Source organism: Glycine max, chromosome 17 (assembly GCF_000004515.6).
Source record: "Glycine max cultivar Williams 82 chromosome 17, Glycine_max_v4.0, whole genome shotgun sequence".
In the NCBI taxonomy this organism is placed as follows: Eukaryota; Viridiplantae; Streptophyta; class Magnoliopsida; order Fabales; family Fabaceae; genus Glycine; species Glycine max.
In genome coordinates this window covers 39,993,293-40,011,421 of record NC_038253.2, presented here as the reverse complement: position 1 = coordinate 40,011,421, position 18,129 = coordinate 39,993,293, and the positions used below count along the sequence as shown (strand labels likewise).

Below are 18,129 nucleotides of genomic sequence, written 5' to 3'. Positions count from 1 at the left end.
CGAAAGTTAATTTTAAAAAAAAAAACACAAGGAAGCAACAGGAAATGCGAGTGAATATGTTAACCGGATGCTTCACGAAAGAGAAAGGAAGTCAAAGAGTGACGTTGAACCGGTTTAGAGTATACGCTGGGTGCCTCGCTGGCTCATAAATGGCTCACAGAGCCGAGCGAAGTTGAAAACGATGCGTTTTTGCCACGTCAGCGCATCATGCTTTGTGTCTTTAATTTTTTTTTTTCGGAAAGAAAATGAAATTGGTTCATTTTGCGCTTTTATTCTTCTTCCATTCTCTTTCTTTCTATCAACGAAAAACAACAATGGAATATTTGCAGGACGCTGGGATCCGCGTTTCTCGATCACACAGAACAATTCAATTCATCAGCGTGTCTCCACATTTTCGCGCGTGAAACCTCATCGCCATTTTCCCTCTTCTTCTTCTTCTTCTTCACTGTAAATAAATTTCTCCACATTCTCGCGTTTTTCTTTTTCTCTCGCCTCCGATTTGTAATAGTTTCGCGAATTTCCTTCTCTCTCATTGCCGTATTTCTCTGGCTTGAATTGAATCTCTTTATTGCGTTTGTCTTTATCTGATCGATCAACAACGAACATTCAGAGTTTTTTTTTTAATTTATTTATTTATTTATGTTTTTCCAAATCGTGGCAAACGGTAATGATGCAATTTCATTTATTACCGTCGTCGTTTTGTGTACATTACGATCTTAACTGTCAATTTGCGTGAAAATGCTGGATTAATTGGAGAACATGGAAAGCGGTGTTAAGATTGTGATTTATTTGGTTGTTAATTAATGCGTGTTTTTTTTTCCATTTCCATTAATTAACGCGTTTTTGTTTTGTTTCCTTATTTAGGATTGGATTAATTGCACGTAAAGGAGGTTTAAAGCTTCGCAGCACGTGTTGTTGTTGTTGTTCGTATAATTGTTGTTGTTGTGGCGGCAGTGGTAGTATTTGGAAATTGAGGATTGAGTGGGGTGTGTGAAAAATGGCTGCCAGGAGTGATCACCAAACGGTTCCTCTTTCGGTGCTCCTGAGGCGCGAATTGGCGAACGAGAAAATTGAGAAGCCTGAGATTGCTCATGGTCAAGCGTGCCAGAGCAAGAAAGGCGAGGATTTGACGCTGCTCAAGACGGAATGCCAGAGGGTGGTGGGCGATGGGGTCTCTACATACTCAGTTTTTGGGGTATGTTTTTTTCTCACAGCTTGCTTTTTCCAGATTGAATAACATAACATAACATTGCTTTCTTGTTTTTTTTTTCTTTTCGGATTTAATGTGTTGAAACTTGAAACTTGTCAACGGATTTTAATGTGATGTTTTTTTACATGTTATCTTCCTTGTCACTTGACTATCTTATTGAAAATTTGGGGAATGATAATGATTTCAGGCTTGTGGATTGGCTACTTTCATAGATTTACTTAGATTTTAATGTGTTGTTTTTATGCTTATATTTGATGTACTTGACTTCATGGCTGAGCTAGACTGTGAAAAAGTCTTTAGAAAGTTACATATTATTGACTTTATAGCTCTGTTGTCAAGGTGCCACTTTTTTGGTTTTATTGTTAAGACTTTGTTCTTATGCAGTCATTTTAGTTGGATCAGAGGAAAGACTATAGTCATTTTGTTCTTAAGCACTGAATGCTTATAACACAATGCACTATTTTTCTTTTCCTTTTTTTGGGCGTTTTCCCTTGTTTCATTTTCTGATATAGAGTTTTTACAGCTATTTGATGGACACAATGGATCTGCTGCTGCTATTTATTCTAAGGAGAATCTTCTAAATAATGTTTTAAGCGCGATTCCTCCAGATCTTAACAGAGATGAGTGGATAGCAGCCTTGCCCAGGGCTTTGGTTGCTGGTTTTGTAAAAACTGATAAAGATTTTCAAGAGAAAGGTATGGATAGTTCATTCCTTTTGGTGTTTGCTCTGTCAATTTTTTGTTTACGATGGAATTCATGTACATTAACTTAAATCTTCATGTCAATATCACCAAAAATATTTATACATATTTCTAATTTGTATTGTCATCTATCACTCAAAGGCTTCTCAAAGTTAGAATGTTAAATAATAAAAAGATAAAGAAAAACTTTTCCGATATGTAAGCTGAACATGCTGCATATTTTGAATTCTTGCTATAAACTTCACATTTCTAACCTTTTTTAGAAGGATTGGTACTGGCTCTGTTAGAAAACAAAGTTATAATAATCTTGCCTCTTATCATAGTTCTTCTGATTTTTAAACATCTCGATTGTAAATGTTTGATGAGAAACTACTATATAAAGTGGGAAAGGCAGTTTTTTTAATCACCATGTCTGTAAGGCTTTGTGAAACTCCATATAGGAATTGGTTTAAGGATGAGGTTTTTTAAACTTCTTCCAGGTATCAGCTCCAACTACCTTTTACCAGTTTGACATTGCTTTGACTTGAGTGTGCAAATTTCTTAACAGGAAATTCTTTCTTAAAATATCCCCATAGTGCGGTTTCATGTTTCCTTGATTAGAGCTAGTTGAGTTTGTAGGTTCCTTTCTAAAAATTATTTATGTGCTTACTCCTTTCTGGAATTTTAATGAATTTTGCTTAGTTTCAGCCAGAGATTCTAGAAATAAAACATACTGGATTCACTTCTTTTTGTAGCATTTTCCCATAGACCCCTAGCTCTTGTTGGGGGGTTAATTGGCCATGCCAGTAAAGTTTATTAGTACTAAATTTACTTAAGCTTGACCATTAAGGTTGGTAATGGTAACACATAGTGCATGGTGACTGTTATTTGTTTAATATTATTTATGTTTATTTATATGGACCGTAGAGTTGGCTTAGGAGTTAAATTATAGATAGCATTACATGATGCAATTGCTACCTCTGGATTGCAGCAACTGCCACTGTTGCATTGCACTTCTGACCGCATTGATTTGCATCAAACTGCAAAATGGTTGTGACTACGATTGCACTGCAACCTAGATTTAAAACATGATGAAGAATATCAATTACTAATGGAAGTTAATGGTGTAACTGACTTGTGATTGATAGTTTTTATACTTCTGAATTAATATTTTTTTGTTACAGGCCAAAAATCTGGAACAACTGTCACCTTTGTCATTATAGAAGGATGGGTTGTAACAGTTGCATCAGTTGGTGATTCCCGTTGCGTCCTTGAATCTTCTGATGGTGAGCTTTATTACTTGTCCGCAGATCACAGGCTAGAAACGAATGAAGAAGAGTAAGTTAATTAAATGTTTTTTGTAACACTGTTTGGAATTTCACTGTTATAACATAGACTTACCCCTTCTTTTACTTTCATCAGGAGGGTGCGGATCACCTCTAGCGGTGGTGAAGTTGGTCGGCTAAATACAGGGGGAGGTGCAGAGGTACATTCCCTTTTAATCATGATCCCTTTTAACTTAAATAGTGTTTCCTCCATAACTAGCTTCAACACACCCACTCCCCACCACTACAGAATAAGAAAGAGAACTGCTTGTTCTTGTATCTGATTCCTTATGATACTTATATTTTTCGATGCTTTCCCTATTACACTGCATATTCAGAGATTAAGAAGTAAACTGGGTGAATCACATCCTGCAAAACTAGAGGAAACTAATAGGCATAGTTCTCTGTGTTTCTTTAAAACTTTTACAATCTTTTGGGTACACTTTTGTTTAGGTTTTGTACTCATGTTTTGTTTACCAATATTATTGAAAAAGTGTTTATGATATTAATATGCCTGACTAGATTAATTTGTATCAAAGGTTGGTCCTTTGAGATGTTGGCCTGGTGGTTTGTGTCTCTCACGATCTATTGGAGATATGGATATTGGTGAATTTATTGTACCTGTCCCGTATGTAAAGCAAGTGAAGGTTGGTCTCTACTCTATCTTTCACTTAAAGCAGTGTTGGGCTTATGTTAATCAGTAACCTTTCTCTTGTACACTTTTTTGCTGAAAAGGCTACTTAGTTTACATAGTTCCTTTGTCTTCTTCTGTTTGATCCTACACGGATTTTAATTTTGTTCATCTCTTCTAAGCAAGTATTTCTGCCAACTGCATGATGGTTCAGGATATTATGTGGATCAAATGATTGGATTCTTTGGTTGTGAATTTATCTTCTGTTTTCTATGTAAATATATGTCTCTTTCTTTTTTCTTTTTTAAATGAAGAATTTGATTTCTTCCCTTCCCTCCCCATTTTTTTCTCTTTACTTAGATGTCCACTGCTGGAGGCCGGCTTGTTATCTGCAGTGATGGTGTTTGGGATTCTCTACCTGCAGAAGTAGCCCTTGATTGTTGTCGTGGAATGCCAGCCGATGCTGCTGCACCACATATTGTTAAAGTGAGATTAATGTGCATATTTTGAATCATTGTGAATTTTTTTTACTGGACCCATTTTAATGTTAGTAGTAATCCTGACTTAAGCATCATAAGCTACCTTGTTTGCAACTTTGAATTAGTTTCTCCTGATAACTGTCATTTGGTGCCATTAATTATGTTTTTGTCTTGTTTGTTCCCCTGTCTCTTTCTATCTTCAGGAAGCTGTACAAGCAAAGGGACTTAGAGATGATACAACCTGCATTGTAGTTGATATATTACCTCAGGAGAAACCACCTGTTTCTGCGCCACAAACAAAGAGGCCAGTAAAGGGAATGCTCAAGTCCATGTTTCGTAAAAAATCTTCTGAATCATCTTCTTATATTGACAAAGAGTACATGGAGCCAGATGTAGTAGAAGAATTGTACGAGGAAGGATCTGCCATGCTTTCAGAGAGGTTTAGTTTTGTAGCAGCTTGCCGAAGTTAACCACATGCTCTCTAGTTTTTTCTCTTGACAATAAAATATGTTTGTCTGAAATGCAGGTTAGATACTAAATATCCAGTCTGCAACATGTTCAAGTTGTTTATGTGTGCAGTATGTCAAGTAGAGATAAAACCTGGAGAGGGTATTTCAATACACGAGGGTGCACCCGACTCTCGAAAATTTCGTCCCTGGGACGGACCTTTCCTGTGCTCAAGTTGCCAAGAGAAGAAAGAAGCCATGGAAGGGAAAAGATCATCAGGTGTTTTGATAAGCTTTAGTTTCTGCTGCCCATCTTCCTTTGAGAGATATGTATCCATAATATAACCTGCTATTTTGATCTTCTGACTTCAGGTAGAATTAGCAGTGGAAGTGATGAATGAACTCTCGTGTAAATTTGCATTTTGAGAGTGATAAAAATTGTTCATATGATGGGAAAGTCAAACAATTCAATCAACAAAGACTCCCTTCTAATTTTCACTGGGGCTTTATGGATATAATTTTGAATTCCACATGAAAAGACATATGAAAAGTAAACCAATAGCAGCCTGTTAGAAGATTTCTGACTTGGAAGTATGAAATAGCAACAAGTATTGTGAAGGGTTGTGTTAAATGTGGAAGTACACAACAAGATATCAGAGGTAATGCATTCTTTTTATATACTTTTTTTTGTGGGATCCGTTCATTTGTATACGGGTCATTTGGAATCACTATAGACCTTTAATGAAAGTGGTCTTTGTTATTGTAATGTAATATAGGGAGTTTAATTAGAATTCATAGAATCAATTCTACTGTAGGTTAGATGTGTGTTAAGCCTTCTGAATGATTTTTTCCTCTAACATTCGATTTTGACAATTCCTTTTGCCATACGAGCATTAGGTCTTTTGTAAAAGATGTTAGGTGGAATTATCCCCCGCACCCCGTCTCAAAAGTCTCACAGAAAAAAGAGGGGAAAAAAATACATAGTAGTTTATTACACATTTACATCCCACCTAACTTTGCTGTTTTTCCGTATGTTATTTGTAAATTACACCCCACCCTTGAAAATTGCTGAACCGTTTCACCCAAAATGCATGCTGTAATGTCTTTGTTTTTATTACTGTATTTTTTTTTACAACTATTCCTTCTTGGAGAATTGGACCAGAATTCAAGAATAAAAAATAAGATGTTATCCATAGGAAGGGGACATAAGAGCATTATGATTACTGTTATTCTATTGCGTGGGTTCGCACACTAAATGGAAATTTAGGAGTTACTTTCTCTACTAATTACTAATTAGTATCAAGAATTATTGAACGAAAGCTGTTGTCCGACAAGCGACTATTGACAGAATCGTTCAGCAAGTCAACTAGAACACCATCTTTCAATAATATTGATACTAATTACTGAATTTGATATTGGAAGTAAATGTATTGGCACTATCTGTCAATTTTTTAGATTTTGGCAGTGGATAAAATCAGATGCAAGTGTTAAACGTCTTCCAAAAGCTAATTGCCGAAAAATATTTTGTTTCGAAAATATTGAAAATTTCCAATTAATCTAACTCAATTTAACTTGTTACTAGTTATTGTAATATGTCCAATCAAAGAAGAAACCATGATCAAATTTCTTGTAGAATTCTGACGAGAAACAGACTTCACTACATGAAAGTCAAAATGAAAAAAAAAAGTATATATTCTTCCCTCGACGTCTTTTAAAAAAAAAATCAAAATTTTCTTATGCTTTATCAAAGTTTCAAATTAGTCCCCCAACTTGTTGAATTAACACCCCCCCTCCCCATTCATAGTCCTGTTAGTACGCTAGATATCAGGTATGGGTGGAACTGGAAATGATGCCATTTAGGACTTGTTAAAAGAAGAAAATAAAAATAAAGCTAGAAAGAAACCCAAAAAGAATCTCAACATGTTGTTTTCAATTAGTATTTTATACCGTTTTGGTTCAACACTCCGATGAGTCTGATATTTCATTCCCTATGATCTTCATTCGGGAGTTGCTACGTGCACCCAGCATTATTGCTGGGGCACCCAGCAAACAGTGAAGTGGCGAAACTGCCCTTCAGCAATTATTCTTCCGGAAGAAGGTTCTTCCGGAAAGTTTCCGGAAATAATTTTTCCGGAAAGTTTTCGGAAGAACCTTCTTCCGGAAGAATAATTTGTGTCTTCCGGAAAAACTCACAGACAACTTCCGGAAGAACGTCATCCGGAATGTTTCCGGAAGAAGCTTCTTCCGGAAGAATTCCAGTGTCTTCCGGAAGAAGCTTCTTCCGGAAGTTATTTTTTTTTTTAATGCGTACGTAATGACGATTTTGCCCTTGTGTAAATTTCTTTAAATTAACGTCTTCAGACTGTGTTTTACTGCGCTTTCTTTCTTTCTTCTTCCGTTTGCTTTGTTTCTTCTTCCGTTTGCTTTGTTTCTTCTTCCGTTTGCTGTTGTTTCGGTGGTGGTCCCTTCAGCAGTCTGTTGGTGGTCCAGTGAAGTGAAGTATTTGAAGATTTGGTGGTTGAAGTTTTATTAGTGGCTGTTGTTCCTATTTTGTCGGAGGTACGCGTTTATTTCGTTTTCCGGTTAGCTTTTAGAGAAGAAAAACAGTAAAAAATGTATCCGGAAGAAATTTTAGGCACAGAAGGAGGAAGGTCCGGAATGACCACTGAAGTTTTATTAGTGGCAGTTGTACCTATTTCGTCGGAGGTATACGCGTTTATTTCGTTTCCGGTTAGCTTTAGAGAAGAAAAACCGGAAGAAGTGCTCCGGAAAAATTTTAGGCACAGAAGGAGGAAGGTCCGGAATGACCACTTCCGGAAGACCTTCTTCCGGAATGTTAAATTATTACTAATTTATTAATTTCTGTTTTATAATTTTTTTAATTTCTGTTTTATAATTTTTTTAATTTCTGTTTTATATATATTTCTGTTAGTTAATAATGAATTATTGGTTTAATTAGGTATAATGATATATATTGTGGATTATAATTTTTTTTGTTTTATAATGGTATATATATTTCTGTTTTATAATTTTTTTTTATTTCTGGTTTATATATGTTGTGGATTATTGATTTAATTAGGTATAATGGTATAATATTAAATGATTTAGGTAACTTAAATGTATAATGGTACAAAAATGTTTTATTAGTTGTTTATTATAGTGATAAGTTTAGTTTAAGTAAATAATGTAGTTATAAATTTAGAATATAGTGATAATTTTAATATAGTCGTGTATGATGCATATGTCCTATTAATATGTTTGTTATTTAAGGTGTAGTAAATTTTTGGATGTGGTTATATGATAATTTGAATGTACTTGTGTATGATGCATATGTCCTTAAGATGGACGAAGATCAATGGAGGTATGACTTTGCGATGTCACACGAAGTTGATATGGATTATGATTATGATAATCAAGAAGAATGTGGAGTGAATGAACGACATGTCGATTGTTCAAATGCTTTTAATACATCTCAGGTAATCATAGATAATTTGAGTCATTGGTTGAATTGATGGTTTGTACGAAAATTAATGTGTTAGGGTTGCGTTGTAGGTATTCACTACTCGAGATGATGTTTTGCAATGGGCTCGAACAGTTGCCCATGAAAATGGATTTGTTGCAGTGATTATGAGATCTGACACAGAGACCGGTAGCAGAGGAAGAAGTTCATTTGTGTTAATTGGGTGTGAAAGGAGTGGTACGTACAAGTGTAGAAATAAAGAATTCGTTAGAAAAGACACCGGGAGTAGGAAATGTGGTTGTCCCTTCAGGCTTCGTGGGAAACCAGTGCGTGGAGGGGAAGGTTGGATGGTGAAGTTGATCTGTGGGATTCATAATCATGAATTGGCGAAGTCCTTAGTTGGACATCCATACGCCGGGCGATTGACTAAGGAAGAAAAGAAAATTATTGCTGATATGACAAAGTCGATGGTGAAACCGAAAAACATCTTGCTAACGTTGAAGGAACACAATGCCGACAGTTACACCACGATAAAGCAAATTTACAATGCAAGAAGTGCATATCGTTCTTCAATAAGAGGAGCTGATACCGAAATGCAGCATCTGATGAAGCTTCTCGAACGTGATCAATACATTCATTGGCATAGATTGAAGGATGAAGTTGTGGTGCGTGATCTGTTTTGGTGTCACCCAGATGCAGTAAAGTTATGCAATGCATGTCATCTGGTGTTTTTTATAGACAGTACCTACAAAACAAACAGGTACAGACTCCCACTGGTCGATGGTCCTACAAAATTTACCTGAAATAGCGTCAAGTACCCCGCAAGCTGTCTGGTGGTGGTCCTACAAGCCTCATCTAACTGGTCGTACATATGAACCAGCGCGGCAACCCCCCAAGCGTAACCACCACTATGAGCGAGGTCCCGGAAAGCGTCAAGATGGACCACATGCACGTATGTTGCACTCTTATTAGCAAAAAGAGTGCAACCGACAAGGTGCAGCAAATAAGCGCGAGCTGCGACAATCCACCGCCGGGCCTGACATCTGGTCTCATAAATGTCACGAACCCATCCTAATCGTACATATGCTCCACGTGTGAGCGCTGTCTCGGCTCTGGCCTCCTCCGCAGACACTTCCAGCAACTCCGTGAGCAAGAATCTGGCCTCCTCCGTAGAAAGAGCGTGGAAACTGTGCAAGGCGCCAGTGATGGGCAAATGTAGAATGGACGACACATCATCCAATGTGATCGTCAGCTCTCCTACTGGAAGGTGGAAGGTGCTAGTCTCACTGTGCCACCTCTCCACAAATGCGGATATAAGTCCAGGATCGCCAGTAATAACTGAACAATCTATCAGTGGACTTAATCCTGTGGCAGCCACCAGGCCTTCAATCTCAGGCACTGGCCTCCCAATCAGTGTCAGCTTCCTCCCATGTGACACTAACTTCAAATCAGGACGTTCCTGATTTGAAGTACAAATTATACAATTATTAAAAAAAAATTAATCATAAACAAATAAATAAACAATGACAAATAATTAACAAATTAAAATACCTGTCCACTCCACACGGCATGTGCAACATGCTCGGCAAATGATGTGAGCACTGACGGGTCACGTGGACCACCAGGGAATCCCTCTGCAGCATCATCACCATCTGACCCCTCACCACTATCAGCACCCTGTGCGTCCGCACGCATCTCAGGTGCCTCCGTAGGCTGCTCAGGGACATCATCAGTCATGTTAGCGACGTCCTCAGCCATATCACGTCCCTCCGTAGTCATCTGATGAACGCGTAGCCTACGGGCTGAGGCAGTAGGCCTACGCCTCTCGGGAACATCGCCAGCATCCTCGCCAGCAGCTCTATCTCTGCCTACAAATCTACCTATGGCACGACCTAAACCTCGTGTTCTGGCCATGATCTGTAAATCATGTCGAACACGTTTTTTTTTTCGGTCAAAATATACACAATTTTCTTTATAAAAAATCAACTTTATTTATAAACAAATAAGACTAACTTAAATCAAATCATTTTCACACATACACGACCTAATTTTAAAAAAAAAAATTAAACAACTTCATTTATATAAAAAAAACAACTAATGTAAAATAAAATTATTAATAAACATGCACAACTTAATTTTTTTTAAAAAAAAATAAACAACTTCATTTATATAAAAAAAAAACAACTAATGTAAAATAAAATTATTAATAAACATGCACAACTTAATTTTTTTAAAAAAAAATTAAACAACTTCATTTATAAAAAAAAAAAAAACACAACTAATATAAAAATAATTCATTACTAAACATCCACAACTTAATTTTTAAAAAAAATTAAACAACTAATGTAAAAAAAAAATTATTTAGTAAACATCCACAATTTTTTTAGTAAATAAAATACTTCATTTATAATAAAATAAACTAATTAATTATAAAAAATTAGTATTTTTATAAAACTTCCAAAACACACAACTTTAATTATAAAAATAGACAACTTCATTTTTAAAGAAAAAACACTAATTTAAAAAAAAACAATAAACAAAAACAAACACAACTACTTTTATAAAAAAAAATTAATTTACAAATTAATATTTAGTAAAAATACACAATTTAAATTATAAAAAAAATATGACATCAAAAACCCAAACTTCATTGTTCATAAAATCTAAAAAACAAAATAACCAAAATAAATAAAATAATTCATTTAAAAAAAACAAAACAATTTCTGTTTAAAAAAAATTTAAAAAAAAAAACAAAAAAAAAACAAAAAAACCACTTCCGGAAGAAGTGGTTCTTCCGGAAACACTCCGGAAGAAGGGTTCTTCCGGAAAGGTCTTCCGGAAGTTTGAAACTTCTTCCGGAAGTGCGAGTCTTCCGGAATTCTTCCGGATGAACCACTTCTTCCGGAAAGTTCCCGGAAGACGTTTTCCGGAAGTCTTCCGGAAGAAGTGTTCTTCCGGAAGACGTTTGGTTACTTCCGGAAGAACACTTCTTCCGGAAACTTTCCGGAAAACGTTCTTCCGGAACTTCCGGAAGAACCCCTAAGGGGTCTTCCGGAAGACTCCTCCGTCAGCGATTTCCGCCATTTTTTCCGGCGTCCTCTCGTCTTCTCCCCTCTCGTCTTCTACCCTAGGTTTCGTCTTCTACCCTAAGGTTCCACTAACCTAACGTTACACTAACCTACCCTAATGTAGTGCATAACAAAACCAAAGCTAAGAAGAAGGCCACCTACCTCGAAGCAAATGGGTCCAAGGGCTGTCGGAGAAGCTCGCGGAGAAGAAGCTTGTCGGGGAAGAGAGAAGAGAAGAAGCTTTTTGCGGAAGAGCCACAGTGAGAAAAAGAGAGAATGCTTCCGGGAAGAAAAGAAATGCTTTTTATATTTTTAACTGAAGGGCAAAATTGACCTTTCATTGAATTGCTGGGTGCACCAGCAATATTGCTGGGTGCACCTAGCATATCCCTCTTCATTCAAGTATTTTTTGTGAATTCTGGACCAATAGAAGAAGGTTCCTTTTTAATTGGTTTAAACTTTTTTTTTAAAATGAATACGTGCAATTAAGTTGTATGTGACCTATGACGCAGTAAACGGGCCCACGAACCCAAATGTCTTACCCAATATCACCTTTTTAAATTTCAAGCCATTTAAATTGGGTGTTAGTTCCATCACCTCATAAATTTCACCATGCACCCGCTTATTCTTTTGTCATTTTAAATCCCAGAATTACCCTTTTTATCTGCTAATATTACAGGTATACCGAATCTGGATTCTGGATTGAAAATTATTTGTGAATTAACATGTTGTCTAATCCAGAGCTATAATATTTTTATTATTTCGGATTACATTTCCGAAATACAATTATTGTATTCCAGACAACATAATCCATAATAATGAATTTGTAGGTTCGGATAACCAAATCCGTTAATTCACACTACTTTCTCATGCATTATGGATTACGGATTCCAAAATTGATTCTATTATGTTTTGGAATGTTTGTTCCGGAATACTAATAAAGGATTTTTAAATGTGTTATGGATTAATTATTCCAAGAAGCTATGCATCATTACAAACTAGAAAAACTCAACAAGGTTTGATGTGCATACTTGAGAAGTAGAAAAAAGTTTGCTCTTCTTCGGGTTCTATTGTTGCGTTAATATTCAATGGTTAGCCGAATGTGATTCAATTAACTTTTTTTCAACACAATCTCAAAATTTGAATCAAGAGATTTGAATGTCGAAAGGAAAAATATGTCTCAAGTCACTAGGAAGCACGTAATTGGTTGAAGGTGAAAGCAAAAGGAATTCAAAATAACTCGAACAAAGATAAAGAAAATGGAATTTAAAACTAATTAAAAGCAATAAATTCACTATGAAAATAACTTTGGAAAAATATAATTGCATTGATTGGTCTGAGGTCCTTTCAAACGTTTCTTGAATCCATATTTATACAAAACACCTATATATAACTGTTTATGATTGTGTTTTACAACATTCGGCCACTATTGGCTCCCTAACTACCATATTGGCTAACATATTGCTGGCTAGGGCTTCCTGCTTTCACCTTCAACACGTTCCATCTTCAGCTCCTATTTTCCAAGTGCAACTATTGCTCGTGGGATTCTACTAAAACTGTTGCTCTAGCTACTCTTGTTCTGCTTTCTTGTTTTTTTGGATCCAGCTTAGAGGCACATTTTATTTGAATTCAATTGATCCTCTACTCGCCAAATCTCAATAACTTAATCGAAATCGAATTCAAATCCGTCCACAAAATTATCTATTCCATCCTTATCTATCTTCTTTTCCAGCAATATCCACTATTATTTTGCCTTAGTTTATCTCATCGGCTAATCAATTTCAGCTAACATATTTTGAATGATGACATATTCACTTATCAAAGAGTTTTGGTAGTAGAAATTTATTTTGATGTGAATATGTATAGAGTCTTTAAACAATTCAAGAAAAAATTATTGATTAAAAAATACATAATTAAATACACAATTTTAAAGTTTTTATTTATTTATTATTATTATTTTGAATGTAAAATAGATTCTTTTATTTTGGTGCAAGTGTTTGAAACACTTTCTTATAACTGTCAGGAAACACTCTTATGATTCAAACTATATACCTTGAATGTAGAGTGTAGTTGTCTTTGCAACCCTGGTCTTACTGGTTTTGGTGACCTTCTCATAAATATTGATGACTCTTTATGGTTTTTATGATTCTTTTGGAATCTCAAACAAAGCTACTGTATAACTTTTATCTATTTTTCATGGCCTTGATCTAGCTTGGAATAAAGGTTGCCACTCTTTAACATGCCTTTTAGACTCTCTCTCTCTCTCTATATATATATAACAAAAGCTAATACATGAACGCTGACTTAGGGTTGTCACAAGTGACTTCTCTACTCGACACAGATATGCTAGTATTATTAACAGTAATAGAGACAAACTTCTGTGATCTTGGTCAGTGATGATACATCACACGTTCACAAAAGCGAATCAGCGTGCTAATTACTTGGTGAAACATTGGTGCTTATCTCAACAGGGTACCCAAATCTTGGATTCTCTTCTCCTCATAGCCTCGTTTCGCTTTCGATAGCTAGCTAATTAACGTGACTGGGACGACTTTGTTTCAGCGTGTGAATAGTCTTCATTATTTAATTTTTTTTTTTTGCTGTTTTTCTTTGTTCTTCTTTCCTATTACCAAAATATAATATGCCAAAAATTCCATCATCGAATTAATAAGAAAATGAAGGAAAACTTTTCCCCTCATAGAGATCTGTGTCCCCGTGTGTTGTTCGAAGGTTAAGCATTTAATTGTCTTATGCTCCATTTTCTTACTATTTAATTCTTTTATGCAAAGTTTTTTGACAGCTCGTACTCTCTTATCTTGAAAAAGAGAAATAAAATCAATTTAGAACATGATTTTGAGTGGTGAAAAGGGTGTGGACCAAATAATGCCTCCATGATTAAGATGTTGACCTAAACCATGCTTACAAAATTCCTTTATGTTTGCCTCATGGACCACCTTAACCATATACACGTGTGTCTGGGTCCACACCACATAAGTTTTTTTTTTTTTTTTTTACTTTCATTTTAATTTTCCCTATCTTTCCGTGTCCTTCTTGGTCAATGTAGGCCCATGGACACACACGTACACAGAAAATTGAGGCTCATTCACATGGTCGCTCTTTTCTAAAAGACACCGTTCATTAATAAAGGGCAAAAATATAAGCAGTTAGTTCTATTAATACTACTAAAAAAATTATTTTTTATGACACCATTTAGACGACAGTTGCCATAAATTCATCTTAAAATACATGTGGGTGATATTTTTGTAAATATTGAGATTTAAAACAAAGGCGATTTTGTTTATAAACCTGTTTGTTTTAACGTTCACGGGTTGAATCCAAAGTGTGTTATTACTTCTATGTTCTTGCATTGTAAAGTGTAATTTCCACTGAACGGGTAACCAGACATACACTAAAAGGTATTAGTTTCTCACATGAGGTTTTAATTCCGATCAAAAGAGGTATTTATGTTTAATATTTGATTGTTTTCAACTTGATTGTCTCTAAAATAAAATACGTGAGAAAAAAGGAAATCTAAACTGATAGTGTGTTTAGATAACACACAAAAATTAATTTACCTTACAAAATTATGGTGATACCGTGATTATTTGTTGCTTTACACTCAATATGAATTATTCACTCTCAAGTCCCACCAATTATATGGGGGTGATCTCATCCTCTTTCGCAACAAATTATTTATCACTCATTTATATGATTGTACATTATTTGGTCAACGCAACGTGTGACTGTACTTGATAATATTTTCTAGCGGATGAACTAGTAATATACTATTTAGATGTTATTTGCGTCATTATACGTAACTACACTGAAGTTAAGTAGTAACAGCTGAAAAGGTGTAACTAGGAGATTGTTACTTGAAATGAATAATAATTACACGAACGTATGAAACAAAATGCAAAATAAATGATCAAGAAAATGATAGGAAGAGCATCTTCAATTACAATGGGAAAATGCCATTCACTAGTTGACATAAAATCAACATTACAATTTGGAGACGTATACATGTTCGGTTAGTCCTTTGACTGTTTGTTAGGCATTTGCTCTGTAAATACTGAGCACGTTTGAGTGCACGTGGGAAACTCAATGTCAGGGGGCAAAGTAGTGCAGATAGAGAAGCAAAGTGCTGCACAGTATATATACTTGACATTTTTTGAATTTTATCCATTTTCTTAATTCTTATTGCATTATATCATTTATTATACTTATAATTTTTTCTCTAAATATTTAAATTTAAGAACATATTATTCCGATAATTAATATTTATCATCAGAGAACTCAACTGATCACTTAATATAATTTTTTCATTTCAATCATGTTTAAGTAAACTTGCATCTCGAGTCTTAAGCAAATTGAGTCTAATATTAATTACTCGTTGGTCCACGTACACATCATTTTACTATATTAAAATAAGCGGTGTAATTTTCAAGTTCTTCGTGTAAATGGAATGGAGATTTCCTTTTCAAGAGACTCACTCATAGATGAGGAATTTTTCGGGAATGCATTAAAAGGTTTTGTCTGCATCGACAGGGAGAAGTGTAAGGGGAAGTTATTAATTGTTAGATATTTAATTTTTTTTTATGAAGATATTTAAATTTTTTTTTAGAAATAAAAAGAGACCATTCTCCCTTTAAACTCATATATAAGTAAAATTAACTAATTTTTGTGTTAATTAAGAAATTTAATTGATATTAACTAATCATATTTAAAAAATATTTTTTAAAGTGTGTTTTATTAAAACTTGATATAAAAATAAAAAAATTGACCAGAGAGAAACTACTAATCTAATTATATCATTAAATAAAATCTCAATTAATTAAAGGATATTTTTAGAATTATATCATTAAATAGAATAATATCAGTTAAAATTTACTTATATTTGGGTCTATCAAATTTTCTTTTTTCTAATTTATAATTTGGTCCAGCGAGGGAGTACTAATTAAGGAATGTCTTAAAATTTAAAAAATATTATAAAATTACAATACCATTGTTTTAAATATTTTATAATAAAAGTGTCTAATTTATTTCATTATTTAAGATATAAATAAAACCGTAAAAATGATAATTCTATTATAGTTGTTCCGTTCATATATCTAAAATTGTAAGAAGAAAGTAATAAATAAAATAAAATAAAACAAATGCATCATTATTTAATTTTTCACTTCAATAACTCATTATTAAAATTCTAATTAATAAACATAAAGCTGTCATATCATGTATCTTTTATTCGTAATTCTCTACTGTGTTGAAACTAATTTTAGTCAATAATGGTAGTTAGATTATGTTTGTGTTTATCTTAGTAAAAGAAAAATTGTCTTTGAATAATCAAAGTATGACTTACACCTAGGATCATCAAATCTTGTACACATTTACATGAATAAAATTACTATATAATATTTATTTTCATTTTATAGAGCTGCACGCTACCGAATGCATAGATTAGTCAATATAAGAAATTATTACTCTAAATGATCTTAATTATTCGGCTTGAATTCAAATAAGATAAAACAAATCTAAAATAGAACTTCTTATTCCTTTGTTTATGAATATTGTTAATTTACACTAATTGGTAAGAATTAAGAATGAAAATGAAAAGCTGGGTTAATGGATATTTATATAAAAAAAATAAATTTCTTTCCATGAATTACAATTTTTTTTAGAAAAAATTACACAAGACTATTAAGTTTGAGTGAGAACAATTTATTTAACAAGAAAATGTGTATTGAATACTCATTGTATGTAAAATTTTGTTGGAAATCACTTGTTTTACCAACATTTATAGTAACTCTCATGCAAGGGTATATTATGTAAAGCTTTTAAAACAAATTAAAAAAATGTTACGGTAATTATTTAAAAATAAAGGAAATAATACAAGGTTAAAAAAAGGGAGATATTTAGAAAAGTTTGACGAAACTTCATAGAGAATTAAGGTAATTTACTTTTTTATTTAACAAAAATACAACAATGATCGAGTCTAAATATAAATACGTAAATATTGATTAGATATAAGAACAAATATTAAAACTATTACCTGCGAGTTTATAATTCTTAAAACTCTATCCATTATTACCTCTAATATAAATTGAAAAATATTCATGCACATGTTGCACTAATCTACACTTTTAATAATATTAAAAAGAGTAATATAAATGTGATAGATGATTATAATATAAAAGAATAAACAGTGACAATTAAATATACATACTTTAACAAGTACTCCTATATGATCGTTACTCATACATAGAAATTTTATAAACAATTCCAAAATGTGTGAAATGCCAATCCCATCTTGTTTTGGTGGCCAAATTTGGATGTTTGTGACCTTATTTCCCGTACCAGCGCAATTGCTGGTCGACCTGACAAGGATTCAACAAAAGAGCCAACCTTTTTTTTCAACACATCACTGAAATAAAGTCTCACCTCTCTATCATATTTTTTACATTATTTAAAATAAACTTAATTTATTATCACTTGAGTCAATAATTTATTCGTAAATTAATAATTAAATGACTTAAAAACAGAGAAAATATTCAACATAAAAAGGAATTTGGTCGCATATATTTACGACATGCGTGCATCATGCGTAGGCACACAAGTAAATATAAATATGTACCGTAAAAACATGAGAACCAGTTTTTTTTTTTAGTATATACATATGGTTAGTTTTTCTTAAAATAAAGTTACCGAAAAAGATCAAATGCACTTTGACAAAGACTCACTCTCTTTCTTTTTTTATTCCTTTATCCCTCTCTAAAGGTTTATTTGACATTCATACAAGGAACATTACAAAGCTTTTTGCTCAGTGGCTATACCAA

General features: G+C 33.7%; 1 protein-coding gene across 2 annotated transcripts; it reads left to right on the top strand.

Moving 5' to 3' along the window:
• Positions 1-252: 252 nt before the first annotated feature.
• Positions 253-5,859, top strand: LOC100816201 (probable protein phosphatase 2C 12). 2 transcript variants are annotated; one of them, XM_003550293.5, is made up of 10 exons: positions 253-447; positions 865-1,195; positions 1,734-1,905; positions 3,075-3,228; positions 3,313-3,376; positions 3,755-3,862; positions 4,207-4,332; positions 4,529-4,764; positions 4,852-5,051; positions 5,144-5,859. In XM_003550293.5, the coding sequence occupies exons 2-10, from the start codon at positions 998-1,000 to the stop codon at positions 5,170-5,172; spliced, it is 1,287 nt and encodes a 428-aa protein (XP_003550341.1). In that variant the 5' UTR covers positions 253-447; positions 865-997; the 3' UTR covers positions 5,173-5,859. The 2 variants fall into 2 exon arrangements, with proteins under 2 accessions (XP_003550341.1, XP_014625565.1); XM_014770079.3 differs by lacking the exon at positions 253-447 and adding an exon at positions 468-537.
• The last annotated feature ends 12,270 nt before the right edge of the window (positions 5,860-18,129 follow it).